Source organism: Oncorhynchus tshawytscha, linkage group LG13 (genome assembly GCF_018296145.1).
Source record: "Oncorhynchus tshawytscha isolate Ot180627B linkage group LG13, Otsh_v2.0, whole genome shotgun sequence".
Lineage (NCBI taxonomy): Eukaryota > Metazoa > Chordata > Actinopteri > Salmoniformes > Salmonidae > Oncorhynchus > Oncorhynchus tshawytscha.
Genome location: NC_056441.1, coordinates 41,655,706 through 41,677,428, shown reverse-complemented (window position 1 = coordinate 41,677,428; position 21,723 = coordinate 41,655,706). Strand labels below are relative to the sequence as shown.

General features: G+C 41.2%; 1 protein-coding gene across 2 annotated transcripts in view; it reads right to left on the bottom strand.

Annotated features, from left to right (window-relative positions):
* Positions 1 to 16,448, bottom strand: part of LOC112264983 (oxysterol-binding protein-related protein 10-like) — a 131,078-nt gene extending 114,630 nt beyond the window's left edge. Inside the window, exon 1 of one of the 2 annotated variants that reach the window (XR_006078622.1) lies at positions 15,901 to 16,448. Coding sequence is in view for 1 of the 2 variants with exons in the window: in XM_042295740.1 (XP_042151674.1) it covers positions 15,901 to 16,166 (266 nt within the window). In the remaining variant the exon portion in view is untranslated. The remainder of the gene's footprint in view (positions 1 to 15,900) is intronic. The other variant, XM_042295740.1, reaches the window with a different exon arrangement.
* Positions 16,449 to 21,723: the final 5,275 nt, after the last annotated feature.

Sequence of the window (21,723 nt, the reverse complement as noted above, 5' to 3'; positions counted from 1 at the left end):
GCAGCAATTCAACCAGGAAGGCCTGATACACGCAGTCTCCTCTGAACAGTTGATGTTGAGATGTGTCTGTTACTTGAACTCTGAAGTATTTCATTGGGATACACTTTCTGAGGCTGGTAACTTTAATGAACTTATCCCCTGCAGCAGAGGTAACTCTGAGTCTTCCTTTCCTGTGGCGTCCTCATGAGAGCCAGTTTCATCATAGCGCTCGATGGTTTTTGTGACTGCACTTGAAGAAACTTTCAAACTTAACATTTTACACACTAAGACATGAAGATCAGTCAAAGTAATGGACTGCTGTTTGTCTTTCCTTATTTGAGCTGTTCTTGCCATAATATGGACTTGGTCTTTTACCGAATAGGTCCATCTTCTGTATACCACCCCCTACCTTGTCACAACACAACTAATTGGCTCAAACGCATTAAAGAAGGAAAGAGATTCCACTAGGCACATCTGTTAACTGAAATGCATTCCAGGTGAATACCTCATGAGGCTGGTTAAGAGAATGCCAAGAGTGTGCAAAGCTGTCATCAAGGCAAAGGGTGGCTACTTTGAAGAATCTAAAATACCATTTTATGGTTACTACATGATTCCATATGTATGACTTCATAGTTGTGATGTCTTCACTATTATTCAACAATGTAGAAAACAGTTTTTTTTAAATAAAGAAAAACCCTTGAATGACAATGTGTCCAAACTTTTGACTGGTACTGTATATACAAATGTATGGACACCCCTTCAAATAAATGGATTCGGCTATTTCAGCAATACCCATTGCTGACAGGTGTATAAAATCGAGCACACAGCCATCTCCATAGACAAACATTGGCAGTAGAATAGGATGCCACCTTTCCAACAAGTCAGTTCATCAAATGTATGCTCTGCTAGAGCTGCCCAGGTCATCTGTAAGTGCTGTTATTGTGAAGTGGAAACATATAGGTGCAAGAACGGCTCAGCCGCGAAATGGTAGGCCACACAAGCTCACAGAACGGGACCGCCGAGTGCTGAAGCGGGTAAAAATTGTCTGTCCTCGGTTGCAACATTCACTACTGAGTTCAAAACTGCCTCTGGAAGCAACGTCACCACAAGAACCGTTCATCGGGAGCTTTCTGAAATGGGTTTTCATGGCCGAGCAGCCGCACACAAGCCTAAGACCACCATGCGCAATGCCAAACTGACAGACAAATCCGGGTTTGGTGGATGCTAGGAAAATGCTACTTTCCCCAATGCATAGTGCCAACTGTAACGTAATAATGGTCTGGGGATGTTTTTCATGGTTTTGACTCAGCCCCTTAGATCTAGGTAACGGAAATCTTAACACTAGAGCATTCTAGACAATTCTGTGCTTCCAATTTTGTGGCAACACTTTGGGTAGGGGAAGGCACTTTCCTGTTTCAGCATGACAATGCCCACGTGCACAAAGCGAGGTCCATACAGAAATGGTTTGTCGAGATTGGTGTGGAAGAACTTGACTGTCCTGCACAGAGCCCTGACCTCAACCCCATTGAACATTTTTGGGATGAATTGGAATGCAGACTGCGAGCCAGGCCTAAATCACCCAACATAAGTTCACTCAAAAAAAATAAACATCCTCAATCTACACACAAATCTGGGGAAGGCTACCAAAACATTTCTGCAGCATCGAAGGTCCCCAAGAACATAGTGGCCTCCATCATTCTTAAATGGAAGTAGTTTGGAACCACCAAGACTCCTCCTAGAGCTGGCCGCCCGGCCAAACTGAGCAATCGGGGGAGAAGGGCCTTGGTCAGGGAGGTGACCAAGAACTCGATGGTCGCTCTGAAAGAGCTCCAGAGCTCCACTGTGGAAATGGGAGAACCTTCCAGAAGAACAACCATCTCTGCAGCACTCCACCAATCAAGCCTTTATGGTAGAGTGGCCAGACGGAAGCCACTCCTCAGTAAAAAGGCACATGACTGCGTGGCCATGTACGCATCCAACTCAAATCATCAAGTTTGCAGACGACACAACAGTAGTGGGCTTGATTACCAACAACGACGAGACAACCTACAGCTAGGAGCTGAGGGCACTTGGAGTGTGGTGTCAGGAAAATAACCTCACTCAACGTCAACAAAAAAGGATATGATCGTGGACTTCAGGAAACAGCAGAGGGTGCACCCCTCTATCCACATCAATGGGACAGCAGTGGAGAAGGTGGAAAGTTAAGTTCCTCTGCGTACACATCACTGACAAACTGAAATGGTCCACCCACACAGACAGTGTGAAGGAGCAGCAACAGCACCTCTTCAACCTCAGAAGGCTGAAGAAATTTGGCTTGTCACCCAAAATCCTGACCAACTTTTACAGATGCACAATCGAGAGCATCCTGTACGGCAACTGCACCGCCCTCAACCGCAAGGCTCTCCAGAGGGTGGTGCGGTCTGCACAACGCATCACTACCTGCCCTACATGACACCTACAGCACCCGATGTCACAGGAAGGCCAAAAAGATTGTCAAGGACAACAACCACCTGAGCCACTGCCTGTTCAAACCGCTACTATCCAGAAGGCGAGGTCAGGACAGGTGCCTTAAAGCTGGGACCGGGAGACTGAAAAACAGCTTCTATCTCAAGGCCATCAGACTGCTAAACAGCAATCACTAACTTAGAGGCTGCTGCCCACATTGAGACCCAATCACTGGCCACTTTAATAAATGGATCACGAGTCACTTTAAACAATGCCACTTTACATATCTTACATTATTCATATCATATGTATATACTGTATTTTATACCATCTATTGCACCTTTGCTTGGCCATCGCTCATCCATATATTTATATGTACATATTCTCATTCACCCCTTTAGATTTGTGTGTATTAGGTAGTTGTTGGGGAATTGTAAGATTACTTGTTAGATATTACTGCACTGTCGGAACTAAAAGCACAAGCATTTTGCTACACATGCATTAACATCTGCTAACCAAGATGAACAGAGCAAAATACAGAGAGATCCTTGATGAAAACCTGCTCTAGAGCACTCAGGGCCTCAGACTGGGACAAAGGTTCACCTTCCAACAGGACAACAACCCTAAGCACACAGCCAAGAAAATGCAGGAGTGGCTTTGGGACAAGTCTCTGAATGTCCTTGAGTGGCCCAGCCAGAGGCCGGGCTTGAACCTGAACGAATATCTCTGGAGAGACCTGAAAATAGCTGTACAGTGGCACTCTTCATCCAACCTGACAGAGCTTGAGAGGATCTGCAGAGAAGAAAATGGAAGAAACTCCCTAAATACAGATGTGCCAAACTTGTAGCATCATACCCAAGAAGACTGTAATCACTGGTGCTTCAACAAAGTACTGAGTAAAGGGTCTGAATACTTATGTAAATGTGATATTTTCTTTATACATTTTCAAACATTTCAAAATACCTGTTTTTTCATTGTCATTATGGGGTATCGTGTGTAGATTGATAGGGGAAAACTATTTATAATAAATTTTAGAATAAGGCTGTAACGTAACAAAATATGGGTCTGAATACTTTCCGAATGCAATGTATTTGAAATAAGAATGTGCACATGAAAACAGAGTTAAAATTAAAAGTGCAGCATCTTATGCAACGGAAAACATTTGTTCATCCAGTTGTTTTTAAATGGTTTCTCCTCAGCTCTGTACCGTCCCCATGGAAACCAGTCTTGAGCTCCGGCACACTGAGGACTCGTTCTAGTTCAAAGAAGAAAACATTTGAGTTGTGGTAAAACAGTAACCCTGAAAAAGCTTGGCTTACCACACATTACAAAGAGCATACTTAAGTCAGACTCAACAGCTTAGCTTCCAGCCCACAGTATACATTTGATAACTGCACCTTTAGTAGATGGCCCCCCCCGAATGTTACAACCATCCAGCTTCCCAATTGGACCCAATGGCAGTATCAGGAACGTCTTGGCTGGCTCGGAAATTGGCAATGGTACCTCCCGGAGTCTTTGCATTAGGTTTGACCCAGAAGCCTTGTGATACATTAATCGTGCAAGTAATGAGGCGCATGTGACGTGGAAGGTAATTTCACAGTGTCTGTGTGTATAACAGCCCAGTTTCTCTGAAAGCTGCACTCTGAGCATTGGGACCTTATAGACTGGGGAGCCGTAATAGAGGGGCAACCCATTCATCCTAAAGCACATGCAGGCCCTCTCTCAGGGTGATGGTGTGGTGCACAATTGGAGGACTTAGACACCCAAATATGTGCATACGTGTGAGACAAACATGAAAACTAAGCATTCAGTACAATACTCGTGCACATTCACACACCTACAATATAGCAATTGACATGATCACCCAAACACAGTGCAAACTTGGCACAGACCCGCTCTCAGAGATGCTCACAAGAACACAGCATAGCCAGGTACATACTGTACATAGCCTACAATGTGTATGCTCTTAGACACAGGGATGTGAGTGGCAGACCTAGTAATTACACCAACACAGTCTCCCACTGACAGACTGCCTCTTGTGCATTCCTTGCCATTTTTGAACTCTTAGGCATGGGAGGCTTTTCCGAAATATCACATCTGTTGTGCATGACAAAGTACGACTTGCTGGTGGAAAACATGTCAAAAGGACATTTTCTGGCAATGGCATACTTTCTGACATTCATTTTTCAGCTTCCCAAATTTGTGAAAATGTGCCATCCTTGGCCGCTAGATGAAAATCAGTCTCGACTGAAAGTACGTCTGGAAATCCTGTACGTGAACCCAAATGTCACACAAACTATGTTAGAACTGCAATTTAAGGCCATGAGATCTGTGGTGAAGGGAAAATATATTGTTGGCTTTTCCAGCTTATAGACAGTGTTACATGTACTGGTACAGTAGGCTTTACTTGGTCCATTGACACATCAAATGTCAAGAAGAAGTGGGCTATACTAGCAGAAAAGCATTGAAAAGTGGCACACACCGTAACATAATAGTACAGTAACCCCAGGAAAAGCTTTCAACTTGGTTGCTCTCATTATTTTCAAGTAGCATGCAGGTAGGCACACTACTGCGATGATTCAGGTAGTTTCAATAGGCTAGCATTATTTTACTTTGACAGAAGAAAACAACATGCTCCAGTGAATGGTCCTGTGTGGCTCAATTGGTAGAGTCTGGCACTTGCAACGCCAGGGTTGTGGAGTTCGATTCCCATGGGGGACCAGTACAACAACAAAAAGCATGAAAGTACGCACTTACTACTAGTGTAAGTCGCTCTGGATAAGAGCATCTGCTGAATGACCAAAATGTGAATCTGAGATTTGGAATGCGATTTCATATTAACTTCAGCCGGTGCTCAGTGTAGCTTAGCCGTCTTTGTTTCCATGTTTCCTCGGATCTTGTCTCATCACTCCCAATGGGCTGGGGAGAGGCAATGGTGGAGTCATGCGTCCTCCGAAACATGACCCGCCGGAAGCCAGCCGCACCAATGGAAACGCTGTTCAGCTGGTGACTGAGGGGGTGATGAGCCAAGTAAATCCACTCCGGTCAAACACTCCCTAAACCCAGATGTCCTATCGGACTCCCGGCCACGGCTGGTTGTGGTAGAGCCCGGGATTGAACCTCTGTGTTTAGACACGCCTCTAGCACTGAGATGCAGTGCATTAGACCGCTGTGTCACTCGGGAGGCCCCTTAATCACTTTTTAAATTGAATATGGAACAGTTACCTTGAACTCCAAATAACCAAATTTGCCTCCAATACATAAAAAGTCATTTAGAAATACAGAAGTATTTTGTTCTTGTGGAAGAACCATCTCGAAACCCAACTCCCAACACTCAACTTGTGGAGTTTTACACAGACATATTTGTCAACTATACATCTGCTTGAAGTATACTACGAGCTAACCTTTTGAAAAGAGGTAGAGCGTGTGTGTATATGCATTCACTCAGGTTGTGGTGAGAAAGGTCACATCTCCTTCGAAAAACACTTTTGGTTTTGAATCAATAACCAGGTACCTGGCAGTCATCATACACTGCACCACTTCTAAACAAAATCTTTGTGCTATAGGCTTAAAATTATGTTTGGATTCTTGCTTGAACAGTCGCCAAGATTATAAACTCAGCAAAAAAAGGAATGTCCTCGCACTGTCAACTGCGTTTATTTTCAGCAAACTTAACATGTGTAAATATTTGTATGAACATAACAAGATTCAACAACTGAGAAAAACTGAACAAGTTCACAGACATGTGACTAACAGAAATGGAATAATGTGTCCCTGAACAAAGGGGGGTCAAAATCAAAATTAACCGTCAGTATCTGGTGTGGCCACCAGCTGCATTAAGTACTACAGTGAATCTCCTCCTCATAGACTGCACTTGATTTACCAGTTCTTGCTGTGAGATGTTACCCCACCAAGGCACCTGCAAATTCCCGGACATTTCTGCGGGGTAATGGCCCTAGCCCTCACCCTCCGATTCAACACGTCCCAGACGTGCTCAATGGGATTGAGATCCGGGCTCTTCGCTGGCAATGGCAGAACACTGACATTCCTGTCTTGCAGGAAATCACGCACAGAACGAGCAGTACGGCTGGTGGCATTATCATGCTGGAGGGTCATGTCAGGATGAGCCTGCAGAAAGGGTACCACATGAGGGAGGAGGATGTCTTCCCTGTAACGCACAGCATTAAGATTGCTCAATCCGATGATGCTGTGACACACCGCTCCAGACCATGACGGACCCACCTCCAAATCGATCCCGCTCCAGAGTACAGGCCTCGGTGTAACGCTCATTCCTTTGACGATAAACGCGAATCCGACCATCATCCCACTGGTGAGACAGAACCGCGACTCATCAGTAAAAGAACATTTTTTGCCAGTCCCATCTGGTCCAGCGACAGTGGGTTTGTGCTAGAGGTCGACCGATTATGATTTTTCAACTCCGATACCGATTATTGGAGGACCAAAAAAAGTCGATGCCGATTTTTAAAAATGTATTTGTAATAATGACAATTACAACAATACTGAATGAACACTTATTTTAACTTAATATAACATCAATAAAATCAATTTAGCCTCAAGTAAATAATTAAACGTTCAATTTGGTTTAAATATATATATATATTTTCACCTTTATTTAACCAGGTAGGCTAGTTGAGAACAAGTTCTCATTTGCAACTGCGACCTGGCCAAGATAAAGCATAGCAGTGTGAACAGACAACACAGAGTTACACATGGAGTAAACAATTAACAAGTCAATAACACAGTAGAAAAAAAGGGGAGTCTATATACATTGTGTGCAAAAGGCATGAGGAGGTAGGCGAATAATTACAATTTTGCAGATTAACACTGGAGTGATAAATGATCAGATGGTCATGTACAGGTAGAGATATTGGTGTGCAAAAGAGCAGAAAAGTAAAAAAATAAAAACAGTATGGGGATGAGGTAGGTAAAAATGGATGGGCTATTTACCGATAGACAAAAACAAAGTGTTGGAGAAGAAAGTAAAAGTGCAATATGTGCTATGTAAGAAAGCTAACGTTTCAGTTCCTTGCTCAGAACATGAGAACATATGAAAGCTGGTGGTTCCTTTTAACATGAGTCTTCAATATTCCTAGGTAAGAAGTTTTAGGTTGTAGTTATTATAGGAATTATAGGACTATTTCCCTCTATACCATTTGTATTTCATTAACCTTTGACTATTGGATGTTTTTATAGGCACTTTAGTATTGCCAGTGTAACAGTATAGCTTCTGTCCCTCTCCTCGCTCCTCCCTGGACTCGAACCAGCAAGACAACGACAATTAGCGCGCGCTAACTAGCTAGCCATTTCACTTGGGTTACACCAGCCTCATCTCGGGAGTTGACAAGCTTGAAGTCATAAACAGCACAATGCTTGACGCACAATGAAGAGCTGCTGTCAAAACGCACAAAACTGCTGTTTGAATGAATGTTTACGCGCCTGCTTCTGCCTACCACCGCTCAGTCAGATACTTCTATGCTCAGTCAGATTATATGCAACGCAGGACACGCCAGATAATATCTAGTAATATCATCAACCATGTGTTGTTAACTAGTGATTATGATTGATTATAAAAAACAAAGGTAAGTTTAATGCTACCTAGCAACTTACCTTGGCTTACTGCATTCGCGTAACAGGCAGTCTCCTTGTGGAGTGCAACAAGAGAGAGGCAGGTCATTATTGCGTTGGACTCGTTAACTGTAAGGTTGCAAGATTGGGTCCCCCGAGCTGACAAGGTGAAAATCTGTCGTTCTGCCCCTGAACAAGGCAGTTAACCCACCGTTCCTAGGCAGTCATTGAAAATAATAATGTGTTCTTAATTAACTGACTTGTCTAGTTAAATAAAGGTATATAAAAAAAAGGTAAATCGGCGCCCAAAAATACAGATTTCCGATTGTTATGAAAACTTTAAAATTGGCCCTAATTAAATCAGCCATTCTGATTAATCGGTCGACCTCTAGTTTGTGCCAATAGGCGACGTTGTTGCCGGTGATGTCTGGTGAGGACCTGCCTTACAACAGGTCTACAAGCCCTCAGTCCAAACTCTCAGCCTATTGCGGACAGTCTGAGCACTGGTGTAACTCAGGCAGTTGTTGCCATCCTGTACCTGTCCCGCAGGTGTGATGTTCGGCTGTACCGATCCTGTGCAGGTGTTGCTACACATGGTCTCTCCGTAGCTGTCCGGATTTTTATGAATTATCTTTGAAAGACAGGGTCCTGAAAAAGGGACATTTATTTTCTTTCGCTGGGTTTCTGGTTGGGATCTATTTTGGATGTAGCAGTTGTAGCTAGAATGCTAACGCTCATTGATATAGGCTGTAGAAAAAGCTAGCCAAAGAGCCATTCGTTTTTTTTAAGTATAATGCAGTTGATTTGCGATGATGACAAACATATTAAGCAGGACATTAAAATCCAATCCTTAAAAATCCAATTATAATCCAAAAGTAGTGTGAAATGCACTTATAAGCAACATAAATTAGGCTTTTTTTGCTGGCATTCTATTAGAACTCTCCCTCGTTCTGCCACCAACTTGCGTACATCGTCCTATTGCGGCAATGTTTGCAAACACAGAAAGGGGTCTAAGTAGAGTGGATATATGCTCTAGCACACTGCTGTCCTTTAGCTCATCTCTGCAGTCCTATATAGATACAGTGACGTTTCACCATGAATTACTACCAGCTTTTTCCTAGGTGTGTAAACTCCCACAGGAAATTTAAAAAACTGTCCATTTGTCATTTTTTGTGAATTTGATGTATGCCTCAACTGTTCCAGTTTAAAAAAGGCACACATAGCTAACATGCTATTCAACAATTGTATCAAGAAGTGTTTTCAAGTGGCCAACTAGGCACTTTACCATAAACTCTCTCTTTCCTCAAGTTCTCTGTCCAAAAGAAATAAACTCAGTTTGAGGAGCCCAAACAAAACAACCTGCCATACATCCAGTTTCCTCATGATCGGTCACTGTCTAAACTTTCACACGCATAATTTCACAATTCTGACAAGTGTTCAGTGGTTTTCAAATAAGCCACTGACCTCAAGGGAAATAAATCAACCTGGTCTCAGATAATTTCATATTATTCTGTACGTAAATCCAAGACACTCCATTTACTATGATGTTACCATAAAAAAACATGTATTACATATAATACATAATGATTTGAATTTGCTAAATGAAGTCATGGCCAAAAGTTTTGAGAATGACACAAATATAAATTTTCAAAGTCTGCTGCCTCAGTGTCTTTAGATATTTTTTGTCAGATGTTACTGTGGAATACTGAAGTATAATTACAAGCATTTCATAGGTGTCAAAGGCTTTTATTGACAATTACATGAAGTTGATGCAAAAAGTCAATATTTGCAGTGTTGACCCTTCTTTTTCAAGACCTCTGCAATCTGCCATGGCATGCTATCAATTAACTTCTGGGCCACATCCTGACTGATGGCAGCCCATTCTTGCATAATCAATGCTTGGAGTTTTGTGGGTTTTTGTTTGTCCACCCGCCTCTTGAGGATTGATCACAAGTTCTCAATGGGATTAAGGTCTGGGGAGTTTCCTGGCCATGGACCCAAAATATCAATGTTTTGTTCCCCAAGCCACTTAGTTATCACTTTTGCCTTATGGAAAGGTGCTCCATCATGCTGGAAAAGGCATTGTTCGTCACCAAACTGTTCCTGGATGGTTGGGAGAAGTTGCTCTCAGAGGATGTGTTGGTACCATTCTTTATTCATTGCTGTATTCTTAGGCACAATGGTGAGTGAGCCCACTCCCTTGGCTGAGAAGCAACCCCACACATGAATGGTCTCAGGATGCTTTACCGTTGGCATGACACAGGACTGATGGTAGCGCTCACCTTTGTCTTCTCCGTACAAACTTTTTTCCGGATGCCCCAAACAATCGGAAAGCGGATTCATCAGAGAAAATGACTTTACCCCAGTCCTCAGCAGTCCAATCCCTGTACCTTTTGCAGAATATGAGTCTGTCTTTGATGTTTTTCCTGGAGATAAAGTGGCTTCTTTGCTGCCCTTCTTGACACCAGGCCATCCTCCAAAAGTCTTCACCTCACTGTGCGTTCAGATGCACTCACACCTGCCTGCTGCCATTCCTGAGCAAGTTCTGTACTGGTGGTGCCCTGATCCCGCAGCTGAATCAACTTTAGGAGATGGTCCTGGCGCTTGCTGGACTTTCTTGGGCGCCCTGAAGCCTTCTTCACAACAATTGAACTGCTCTCCTTGAAGTTCTTGATGATCCGATAAATGGTTGATTTAGGTGCAATCTTACTGGCAGAAATATCCTTGCCTGTGAAGCCCTTTTTGTGCAAAGCAATGATGACGGCACGTGTTTCCTTTTAGGTAACCATGGTTGACAGAGGAAGAACAATGATTCCAAGCGCCACCCTCCTTTTGAATCTTCCAGTCTGTTATTCGAACTCAATCAGCATGACGGAGTGATCTCCATACATCCTGCCAATATACACCATATGAGTGGCCTAATGTAATTTTCTGGACCTGTCGAAAATAAAACCATAACTGATCCAAATGGCTGTATTTTAAAAGATTTTGGCATGAAACACAAAATGACGTTTGAGCGGTTATTCAAATTAGCCTACATCACGGCAGTTTACAGCCTAGACAATAATTGTGTCCTAACAATAATACATTCCTCATTGCACTGTTGTTGTAGCCTATGGCGTAGAATAATTGTATTTTCTGAAAATGTAGGCCTAGATCTTCCATTTGATCATCTGCAACCTATGCTGAAGGAGTGAAGCAGCCTACAACCATGCATGTTGAATTATTGCAGTAACCTATTAAACGGTTACAAATGTAGTCTATAGCCTATTAAAATAGATAAATAAATTTTTCCCAATTTTTCAGTTTTTGATTTGTTAAAAAAGTTTGAAATATCCAATAAATGTCGTTCCACTTCATGATTGTGTCCCACTTGTTGTTGATTCTTCACAAAAAAATACAGTTTTATATCTTTATGTTTGAAGCCTGAAATGTGGCAAAAGGTCGCAAAGTTCAAGGGGGCCGAATACTTTCGCAAGGCACTGTATATACTGTCACTTTGGGAAAAAGCATCTGCTTAATGTCACAATTATTATTTTTGCACACCTTATATTTGTGAGACAAACATTTATTTTCTGCATGGAACCTTTGACAGTAGCTTCTGGCATTCTGAGATGCCAGAAGAAAATAAAACTGCGTATATAAACCAGGTAAATTATGAATTGTGTCACCAGCTGTGTTACTTAGCCATAGTGTTTCTTTGTCATAACCCAAGGTTGCATGCCAAAGTTTTGCTGAACCTGAACATAAACTTTGTCTAAGGTCATAATGATGATAATGATTTATTTAGCTTCATGTGTACTATGGCAGCTAAACGCTGAATTACAGTAACACATATATATATATATTTATTATATAGTCCCAGTGGTTATTTGTAACGTTAGCTACTTTAATCATTTGGATCTAGCTAGTGGTCAATCACAAAAAAAATACATTGTTTTGAAAACTATTCATGGTTTGGTTTCCCAAGTGGCGCAGCGTTCTAAGGCACTGCATCTCAGTGCTTGAGGCATCACAACAGACACCCTGGTTCGAATGCGGGCTGTATCTCCTGGCCGTGATTGAGAGTCCCATAGGGTGGTGCACAATTGACCCAGCTCTGTCCGGGTTTGGCTGATGTAGGCCGTCATTGTAAATAAGTATTTGTTCTTAACTGACTTCCCTAGTTAAAAGGTTCAATTTCTTTAAAATTACAACAACAAAATGGTTGACCCTATACAGTCATGTAGCATGCGCTCCAGCATGTAGCACATAGCACGCGCTCCAGCAGGTATATCTCTCTGGTCACCCCCAAAACCAATTCTTTCTTTGGCCTCCTCTCCTTCCAGTTCTCTGCTGCCAATGACTGGAACGAACTACAAAAATCTCTGAAACTGGAAACACTTATCTCCCTCACTAGCTTTAAGCACCAACTGTCAAAGCAGCTCACAGATTACGCACCTGTACATAGCCCACCTATAATTTAGCCCAAACAACTACCTCTTTCCCTACTGTATTTATTTATTTTGCTCCTTTGCACCCCATTATTTTTCTTTGCACATTCTTCCACTGCAAATCTACAATTCTAGTGTTTTACTTGCTATATTGTATTTACTTTGCCACCATGGCCTTTTTTTGCCTTTACCTCCCTTATCTCACCTCATTTGCTCACATCGTATATAGACTGTTTATACTGTATTATTGACTGTATGTTTGTTTTACTCCATGTGTAACTCTGTGTTGTTGTATGTGTCGAACGGCTTTGCTTTATCTTGGCCAGGTCGCAATTGTAAATGAGAACTTGTTCTCAACTTGCCTACCTGGTTAAATAAAGGTGAAATTTTTTTTTTTTTATAAAATGGGTCAATCAGCTGCTGTCTTCTTTCATTGAAAAGTAAATCTATAAAAAAAACTATAAGTATAATGTTAAACATTCTATTGGTTGAATTATTAGTGTTCCCAGCTGATCCCATTCCTCACTTGAACCCTGTATAAAGTGATTTGCTTGACAATACACGTGTTCTTGTTTGTCTCTCCACCCTCAGCCTCTCTGATGGACTGTCTCCACCCTCAGCCTCTCTGATGGACTGTCTCCACCCTCAGCCTCTCTGATGGACTGTCTCCACCCTCAGCCTCTCTGATGGACTGTCTCCACCCTCAGCCTCTCTGATGGACTGTCTCCACCCTCAGCCTCTCTGATGGACTGTCTCCAACCACCATGCTACAAATACTCAAAATGTAAATCTGAAGGATGGCACCCTGAGCCTGAGATGGAGTGGCTGGACAGTAAAAGAGTCAATCTCAAATGTGAAAACTGTTCAAGGGTGTGTCGACTTTCACTAGTCACTGTATACCTATTGCTTCTCGAAGAAAATATGTTATAAATGCTTGTTGAGTTAGGTCAACTGTTCTTCCCCATCAGAACCAAACATAGGATTAACTGAAAACAAACACTGTATAGCCTCAAAACTATAGTTTTTATATAACGGATGACCAGTCCTTGCATCCATAGCTTCTATACGTTTATGGTCAGTGCTATCTGGGATCCTTAGGATATCCCTATCCTAAACCATAACCCTTACACATAACCAAATCCCACAGGCCGCCAGTTGCCCATCCCTGACCTAGAGTCTTGAAATTCTGTGCATAGGTGCCTCTTCTCACAAAGAACAAATTTGCCTCAAGGACCCACAAGGTCTGCCATGATGGATTTTCCGCCATTTGGAACACTTAAAATGCCATCTCTTCCGGAACCACAGGTCCGATCTGGATGAAACTTGATATATGGCATCTAGGCACCAAGGTCTTTCAAAGCAATATTTTCCAGACTACTATGTTAAACAACTGACCAATAAACATTCATGTCGGTGTGGTCTGGCACAAATGCATATACATCAGACAGATATTTGTATTGTAACCACTCTTGGTACACATACCCAAACCCTGTCAAGACTCAACATATGCAAGCACATACAGATTGACCACACGGTGGTGCTACAACAGGCACATATATATTTTGATTTGTTGAAAGTGAAAATCTCTGTGGTTACTGTGTTGTGTTGATTTGCTTCCCATTTGAGGTCTGGACTGTGATTCCTAGGATTTCTGTGTGGTGTCAAAATCTGACTAATTGTTGGAACTATTTCTTTTGCTCTTTTCTTCCCCTGTTATTCAAAAGGTGCTGTCAGGAGAAACACGTTCACATCCAAGGCTACAGATGGACAGCAAGGAAAGGGCAGATAGAAATATGCATGTAAGAGATGAACACTGACGCTTTATACATTATCTGAAAATAATGGACTACTTGGTACAACCTGTGTTTATTAGTTCCATATAATGTAGAGCAGAGGCGTTTATCCCGCTTATACCACTGTTGCCAAAGAAAACAAGCACACATTTACTGGTAAAATGTACATGTTTTCATTGAGATTTAGACAAGTAAATTCATACTATTTCATCCTTTCACTAAACCTGGTTGTTTGTTAAAACTGTTAGATTGCTAGAGAAGCGGATTTGTTGTTCATTCTATTTGTTTGATTACTATGCAGGCTGGCAATGTTCTTATCCCTTACTTGCTAGCTAGCCAACTACGGCTAACACAGTAAACTCTGCAGATAGAATAACATCAGAATTGAGTGGATTTTGGCCCTTGCTGGGCTGATTCTGGCCCTAAAATGGCAGCTTTGGCTCAGTTCAGGCTGCCAGATCTGGCCCAAATGACTCAGGCCTAGTCTGTACAGTCACTCATTTCGGACTCGGGCCGGATCCGGCTGCCAGACCCGGGCCAGCAGTTTTAGATCTGGTATGCCGGAATCAGGCCAGATGTGGGCCAGACGTTTGTGTTATCTGGGAAGTAACCATCGGTCTTATGTGACCACACCAAACCTTACATATCATACTAAAATTAAGTGTCTCATTCTTACATACAGAATAATACAAAATGCTCTGAGACCAGGTTAAATAAATAGACTACGTTGTAGGGACAGTATCTGTGCGTTAGAGATGTCGATGATGCGCACAGATACTGTAACAAGGGAAGGCCGACAAATGCTAAATCATGCATGAGCATTGTTATCCAATATGCACAGGCTCTGTAGTTGTCAAAATTACAATGTTTCCATTTTCTAGGATATGGCTGGGATCTAAATAGCAGTTCCTTCTGCTCACTTTTTATTTATTTAACTAGGCAGTTAAGAACAAATTCTTATTTACAATGATGGCCTAGGAACAGTGGATTAACTGCCTTGTTCAGGGGCAGAACAACAGATTTGTACCTTGTCAGCTCGGGGATTTGAACTTGCAACCTTTCGGTTACTAGTCCAACGCTCCATCCATTAGGCAGGTATCCCTGCCGCCTACTTAAGTAACCTGTGGCCTTTAAAGCGGTTGTGACACATTATCAATCCACACAATACTGACCTTTGCAGTGCAAGGAGAGAGAACTAATAGCAAGCACCAAGGAACACACCATTTAAAAAAAAACATTTTTGAATCAAATTAAACCTTTATTTAACTAGGCAAGTCAGTTAAGAACAAATTCTTATTTACAATGATGGCCTACCCCGGCTAAACCCTAACCAGGATGACGCTGGGCCAATTGTGCACCACCCTATGGGCCCTCCCAATCACGGCCGGTTGTGATACAGCCTGGAATCGAACCAGGGTCTGTAGTGAAGCCTCTAGCACTGAATTGTCAACTAACGTGAATTCAATGTGAAATCGACAAAAAAAATATCACCATGTAATTGGATTTAGGTTAAAAGTTGGGTAAAAAAAAAACGAAATTCCCTTTGTTTCACGTCAATTCAATGTCATCACATATATACAAAATAATAATTACGTGGAACCAACGTTGATTCAACTCGTTTTTGCCCAGTGGGTAAGAACCTCATGATTGAAAGTTCTGCTTACCTGTTCTGCCATCCTTGAATTAAGTTTGTGTATTTGCTCAACACTCCTTCTAACTGACGCTTACACGCTTGCTTAAAATTCATACTGTTTCCTAAAAAACCTCCCCGACTCACTCCTCCACCGGCCCCGCTCCCAAGTGAAGCCGAGCCGGGGCTATGAGAACCAGCTCGTCCGATCTGTCTCGCCGAATTCCCCTTGTCCGACGGCAGTGAAGCAGAGTTCGTTTTATTTGTCCCAGGATGCGGACTGCAGAGCATCTTCTCCATACTGACGACGCGATAAACGGAGTCGAGCAGGAAAATCGTGGTAAATTGTATGTCTACTGACCTAAATCGAAAGCATTAAATATGTAATATCCATGTTTCGCTGGTGATTTGAGCGTCCCTCTGCCCAAGAAACCAAGCATAATTCCCAGCAGTTGTATGAAGAGCACTGCTGTAGTTCCCTTTCTGAGGCGATAGAAGCAGTGGCTCTAACGTTTTCGTGTTGTTGAGAAATCACAGTGCAGACACTCCCTCTCCTGACTCACTCGACCAACCCCCGGATATAACAATCCAATCTTATTACACATCATCATAGCCAAGAACACAGCTACAGAAACCCCCAAATTTACGAACCCCCAAAAAAAAAAAAAAATCAGAATTATATCAATCTTTTTTAGTTATCCCAATCAGCTATAAAACCCATTCACGTAGTATTCATCCACATGATGTAGACCAATTCAATTACATTAAATTAGGGGTATCAGACAGATCTGACAAATGGGGTGAACTAGATGGTAATTGTCCACGAAGAAAAAATGTGTGACATGCTTTAGCTCTTTGAAAGTATTTTTGTAGTAGTAGTAGAAGTTTAAAACGTTTTGCTTAAGTGAAGCGGTGAAATATAGTCAAAGTTAAATATATAAAAATATCTGGTCTGATTATTTTGATAAACTACTATGTCAACCTTATTACTCTGGAGTTTGTGGCAGTTCCATCACATAATTCGTAACAAATAAGACTAGTACACTTTTACACACTCTTCTACTAGAAAACCACAGTATATGCAAGCTGTAATAATTACTCATAAGGAATTAGAAGTTTTAGGTATAGTAACCTCAATTCAAACATACATTTATTTCTTAATCAAATGATAAAGCTGCTATAAAAAAAAGTTAGGACTGGATGGGTAGATCAATAAATAGGATATATAAATGAATGAATAGATAAATAAAGTTAGAACACAGGATGAAAGACCTAATGGATGAAGGAATTCATTCAAATATATAGGACATTATGGAATATGGATGAATGGACATTTTTGGTCGAATGAGAGTTGTGAATGTGTTGTTTAAGTCAGTATTTATTTCTTTACTCCACACAAATAATGTTTGAAATAAAAAAACAAAGTCATCTCCAATCCTGTTTCCATGTTCTGGTCAAGGATTTTTTCTTTTTCTTGGTTCTAGTGGGTGGTGAGCATAGAATTGCACATCAGCGCCACCTGCTGGGTGGGGGGTTTACTACTGTGAAAGGCAGCTTACACAGACTAGAAGGGATAAACTGCATCCCAGTACCGTGACCGAAGTAAGGACTGGTGGGTGTGTCGAAAGGTAAGTAGTGGGCGTGCGGAAAAAACGCTCTGCTAGACGGTTTTGATTGAGCTGTGTTTTTTTTCTTAAGAATTGTACATTTTCACTTATAAAACAGATTTTGTGAAAAGTATAGACTTGTTTATTAGAAGTATAGATGATGTGTGTACTGTTGCTCTATGCGTTGTATGCGTGTGCTTACTGTAACTGTCACCCTGATATTGGCTCCTAGGCAGCTATTTCCCACACCTTTACCAAACAGTAGTGCTTGTCAATTGGGAGCGAAAGGTGTCCCCGTGTTGTTGACATTCATGCCCTCCCAATTGAGTAGTTGATGGTATGTACAGTATGTATCAAGGTGACATCTAGATGGTTATCAATATTAGTTATTTCTTGTGGTGGCTGCTATCCTACCTGAAATAAAATTTTGATACCTAAAATCAATGATACCTAGTAGGAAGCACAACACCGGTGCAGCACAGATAGATGAGAACATCTTTGGGTGCAGGGTGCACCGGTCGTCGGTTTGTCGTCTCGTCCTGGTGCAGCACAATCAGCCACGCAAAGCGGTCTTGCCCTTACGAAAAAGCACTATAGCATTCCTATAAGCAACTATGTTTTTTATAATACCCTATAGTTATCTAATAGTATGCTAAAATATATTATTTTGCTATTAAAATACTATAGATTAATTATAGGAGTCTCTATAGTACGTATTTTTGACCTATAACTTCTAACTATCCCATAAGATTTCAATAGTATAAATATTATCCAGTATCTGTATAGTATTCTCATGAATTTAAATAGTGTTCCTGGATTATTTTCTATACTATTCCCCTGAAGTGATGAAAGCATTCCTATAGGCTAATCCTGTCCGGTTTGTTATAGTATTCTAATTGAAGTGATGAAAGCATTCCTATAGGCTATTCCTGTCCGGTTTGTTATAGTATTCTAATTGAAGTGATGAAAGCATTCCTATAGGCTATTCCTGTCCGGTTTGTTATAGTATTCTAATTGAAGTGATGAAAGCATTCCTATAGGCTATTCCTGTCCGGTTTGTTATAGTATTCTAATTGAAGTGATGAAAATGATCCAAGACAAAACATTTCCTGCAAGCAAAAAAAGAAAGCCAAACAATATTTATTTTATATGCCAACATGGGTATAGCCAGGTTACTTTTAAAGTAGTGTGAATGTTTGGGATGGATACTTTCAAAACATTACATCAATTAAAAACATGCTGCATCTTAGTAAAATCAGACAAGTAATATTAATGTTAATTGATTTTAATTAAAAAATACATCTATTCCACTGAACGTGTACAATGCAATATATAATTGATGGTCCTTGCATCACGGGTGTATGTCCCTGATAAATGATCAATGAGTGATACTATTAGAATCACACAGATTCTGTGATCTCCAACTATTGCTCAATTCCAGGGAAACTAAATGCATGCGTTTTAACTGGAAGCTGCACGTCCCTAACATATCCTCACACTGGACCTGAATTAAAGTATGTTGATGCTTTTCTTGGCCAGGTCACCGTTGCAAATGAGAATCAGCTCTCATTATCAATCAGTTAAATAACATCAACCAGGTCTCTAAAAAAACACCCATAACGAATCTCTCTCATAAGTGTTTGGCAGAGGGACAAGCCAGCCATCCAAATAAATAAATGTACACTTTATATCTTCCAAAGAAAAAGCTTTTTTAAGTCTCGACCTCTCAACTATTACACACATTATTTTTGATGAGATGCCTAGATTGCAGTTGAACAAACTGTGGGAATATGTTGACATCAGCATGTTGTTTGACAAATGCAATTCAGTCTAACAAAGAAAAAGAACTGCAGTTTTGCCAACATCCATTTTTTAACACGACTGAAGTATTATCCCTTTTTTCTGCGATTTTGCAGTTAGTTGTGTGATAAATAATCTGTTCATAAATGAATCGACCGTATGACTCCACAGGCTGGGATGGGACAGAGCCAGTAATTAGTTCTTCTGCAGCAAGTTTTACATAAGCTGTGAGGTGAAGAGGTACAGATTTTCCATGAGTTTTGAGGGAGCCTGAGATTTTTTCTCCTTTCAGTCTCCTGTCTGCAAGCTTTGTTAGGAATATACCGGACTCTGACTCTGGGTGAAATCCTAAAACACTAAGACGTTTGGGAATGTCTCGCCAAAGAAGGAAAATCTGGCAAATTTGTTGTGGAACACACTGCGTCCCATGGAAAAGAGATTTCAACCCTCCATTGTTATCCTCAAATGTAAAAGATGGCGTTGCCCAGAGAGGCCCCAGTTCAGTACACTATCAGTAAGGTGGATTAGCTGATGATGACAATTGAAAGAAAATTTTTCTTGTCCATATAATTCTTCCATTTTCTTGACAAAGAGGACTAAAGAAATGTGAGCTAATCTAAGGTCACGCTGTGAAATAAATCTTTGAAGCAAAATATGCATGCTGAATGTAAGTAGAATTATTTTTGTAGAAATGAAACCCGGAAGGATGCCAGGCAGAACAGTGATTGAATAAAACAGGAGATGCTTTCCAAAATGTTCTTATATGCAGTGATCGCGGTATTCTTGTCATTTCCTTTGGCGGCTTGAGATTTAGCAGTCGAGAGTCTAATTCTGTAATTTGTCGACCTATGTCCCATGGATTCAAACAGTTGCACGTGTCCAACCAAAGAGACAGAAGCTGTCGAGTTATGCCGAGGAGAACAGAATGCATGTAGTCAGGCACAAAACCAAACACAATGTTGAACAATGGAAGCAAAAACAGTGTTGACAACCCCTTTACACCATTTTGCGGAATGTCAGTGCGAGCAGTGTGAAATGCATTATCCTTAATTTGATTGTGTGATCTTTCATTTTGCAGTTGTTGACAGTAAGAATAGAATCTTACATATCCTCTGCCTTTGGGGACTACTTTACCAGGGTGCAAGCACCAGTCACAACCATATTCACCATTGAATTGCTTACAGTAATGAAGGATTGGCCTGGCAATTGCATCTGAGGAACAAATCAAGGAGAAGACATTTGTCCTCTTCAGAATCCCACTGTTATCTCTCCAAAGTAATGGGTTTTTGGTCTAAATTGCAACATTCATCAATAAAAGGGTTTAAAAAGGTATCCATTCTGGGGTTTTCTGGGCCAAACCAAAGTCCTGCAACCATCACATTTTCTTCCCAATGTATGTAAGGCAGTTCATTCATGGTAAATTGAAGGGGCCAAACTGAGTAATTTGAGGAGTTTAAAATGGGTACTCCTTTACAGGTCCAGGTTAATGTTAAATCATCAGCAGATAGGCTCTTCTCTTTCAGTAATGTTTGGTACATCTTTCCATCCATGACATCCTCGATTTCATATTCTCCTTCCACTGTTTTCCTCAAAATATCTATTCCATGGTTCTCCAGTGTATCTCGCAGAAGGTCCCTCAAAGGTATTGACAAAAATAAACATTTTGTTTCTCTGATGAAGGACGTTCCACAATGTGAGCAATTTGTGTCTTCGGGTTGCTTTCCTAAGTAGTTTTGGCATTCATCACAAAATAAATGAAAGCCAGCTGTCAGGGCTGGATTACCCAAAACATTTTTGAAGAGATATTTAGATGTTGGAACCAAGTTGGGGACAAGCAAATTCAGCAAGGCAAGTAGGTCTATCAGGGCAGTTCCAGTCAGGCGATGACGCAGAACAAAGAGCACTATTGCCATAAGGCATCGCCCCTTTATTACTGATGCCCCAGGGTAGAACATTTCTTAATTATGAAAATAGTTAGATGCAAGGTATATTTAGACATTTGTTTAAGCGAGAAGGAAATGTATAATAAATCTGTAAAGGTAGAATAGATTGCTAAGGCCTGAGAGTTGTGTGTGTTTGTGCACCTGACACTAACAATCTCAGGGGCATCATCATGGTCTAAATCATCAGAGCCAGGTTGATTGGGGTGTGTTAGAGGGTCCTAAAACAATACAGAGAAAACCAACACAGAACATTATCTCATGAAAATATTAGCTAGAATACATGACACTGACTTCACAAGGGTGAGGCTAAGAAACTGAATTTCTGTGTGTGGGTGTGGGGTCTGTGTGTACCTGACACGCAATTAAATCCTCATTAAGCTCGAAATGATCAGAGCCATGTTGATTGTGGTTTGAAAGTAGCTAGCTAGAAACTAGATGCTGAATACAAACACTGACAATGTACCACCTAGCTAACAAGTTAACAAGCTACTGTATCTAGCTTGCAGA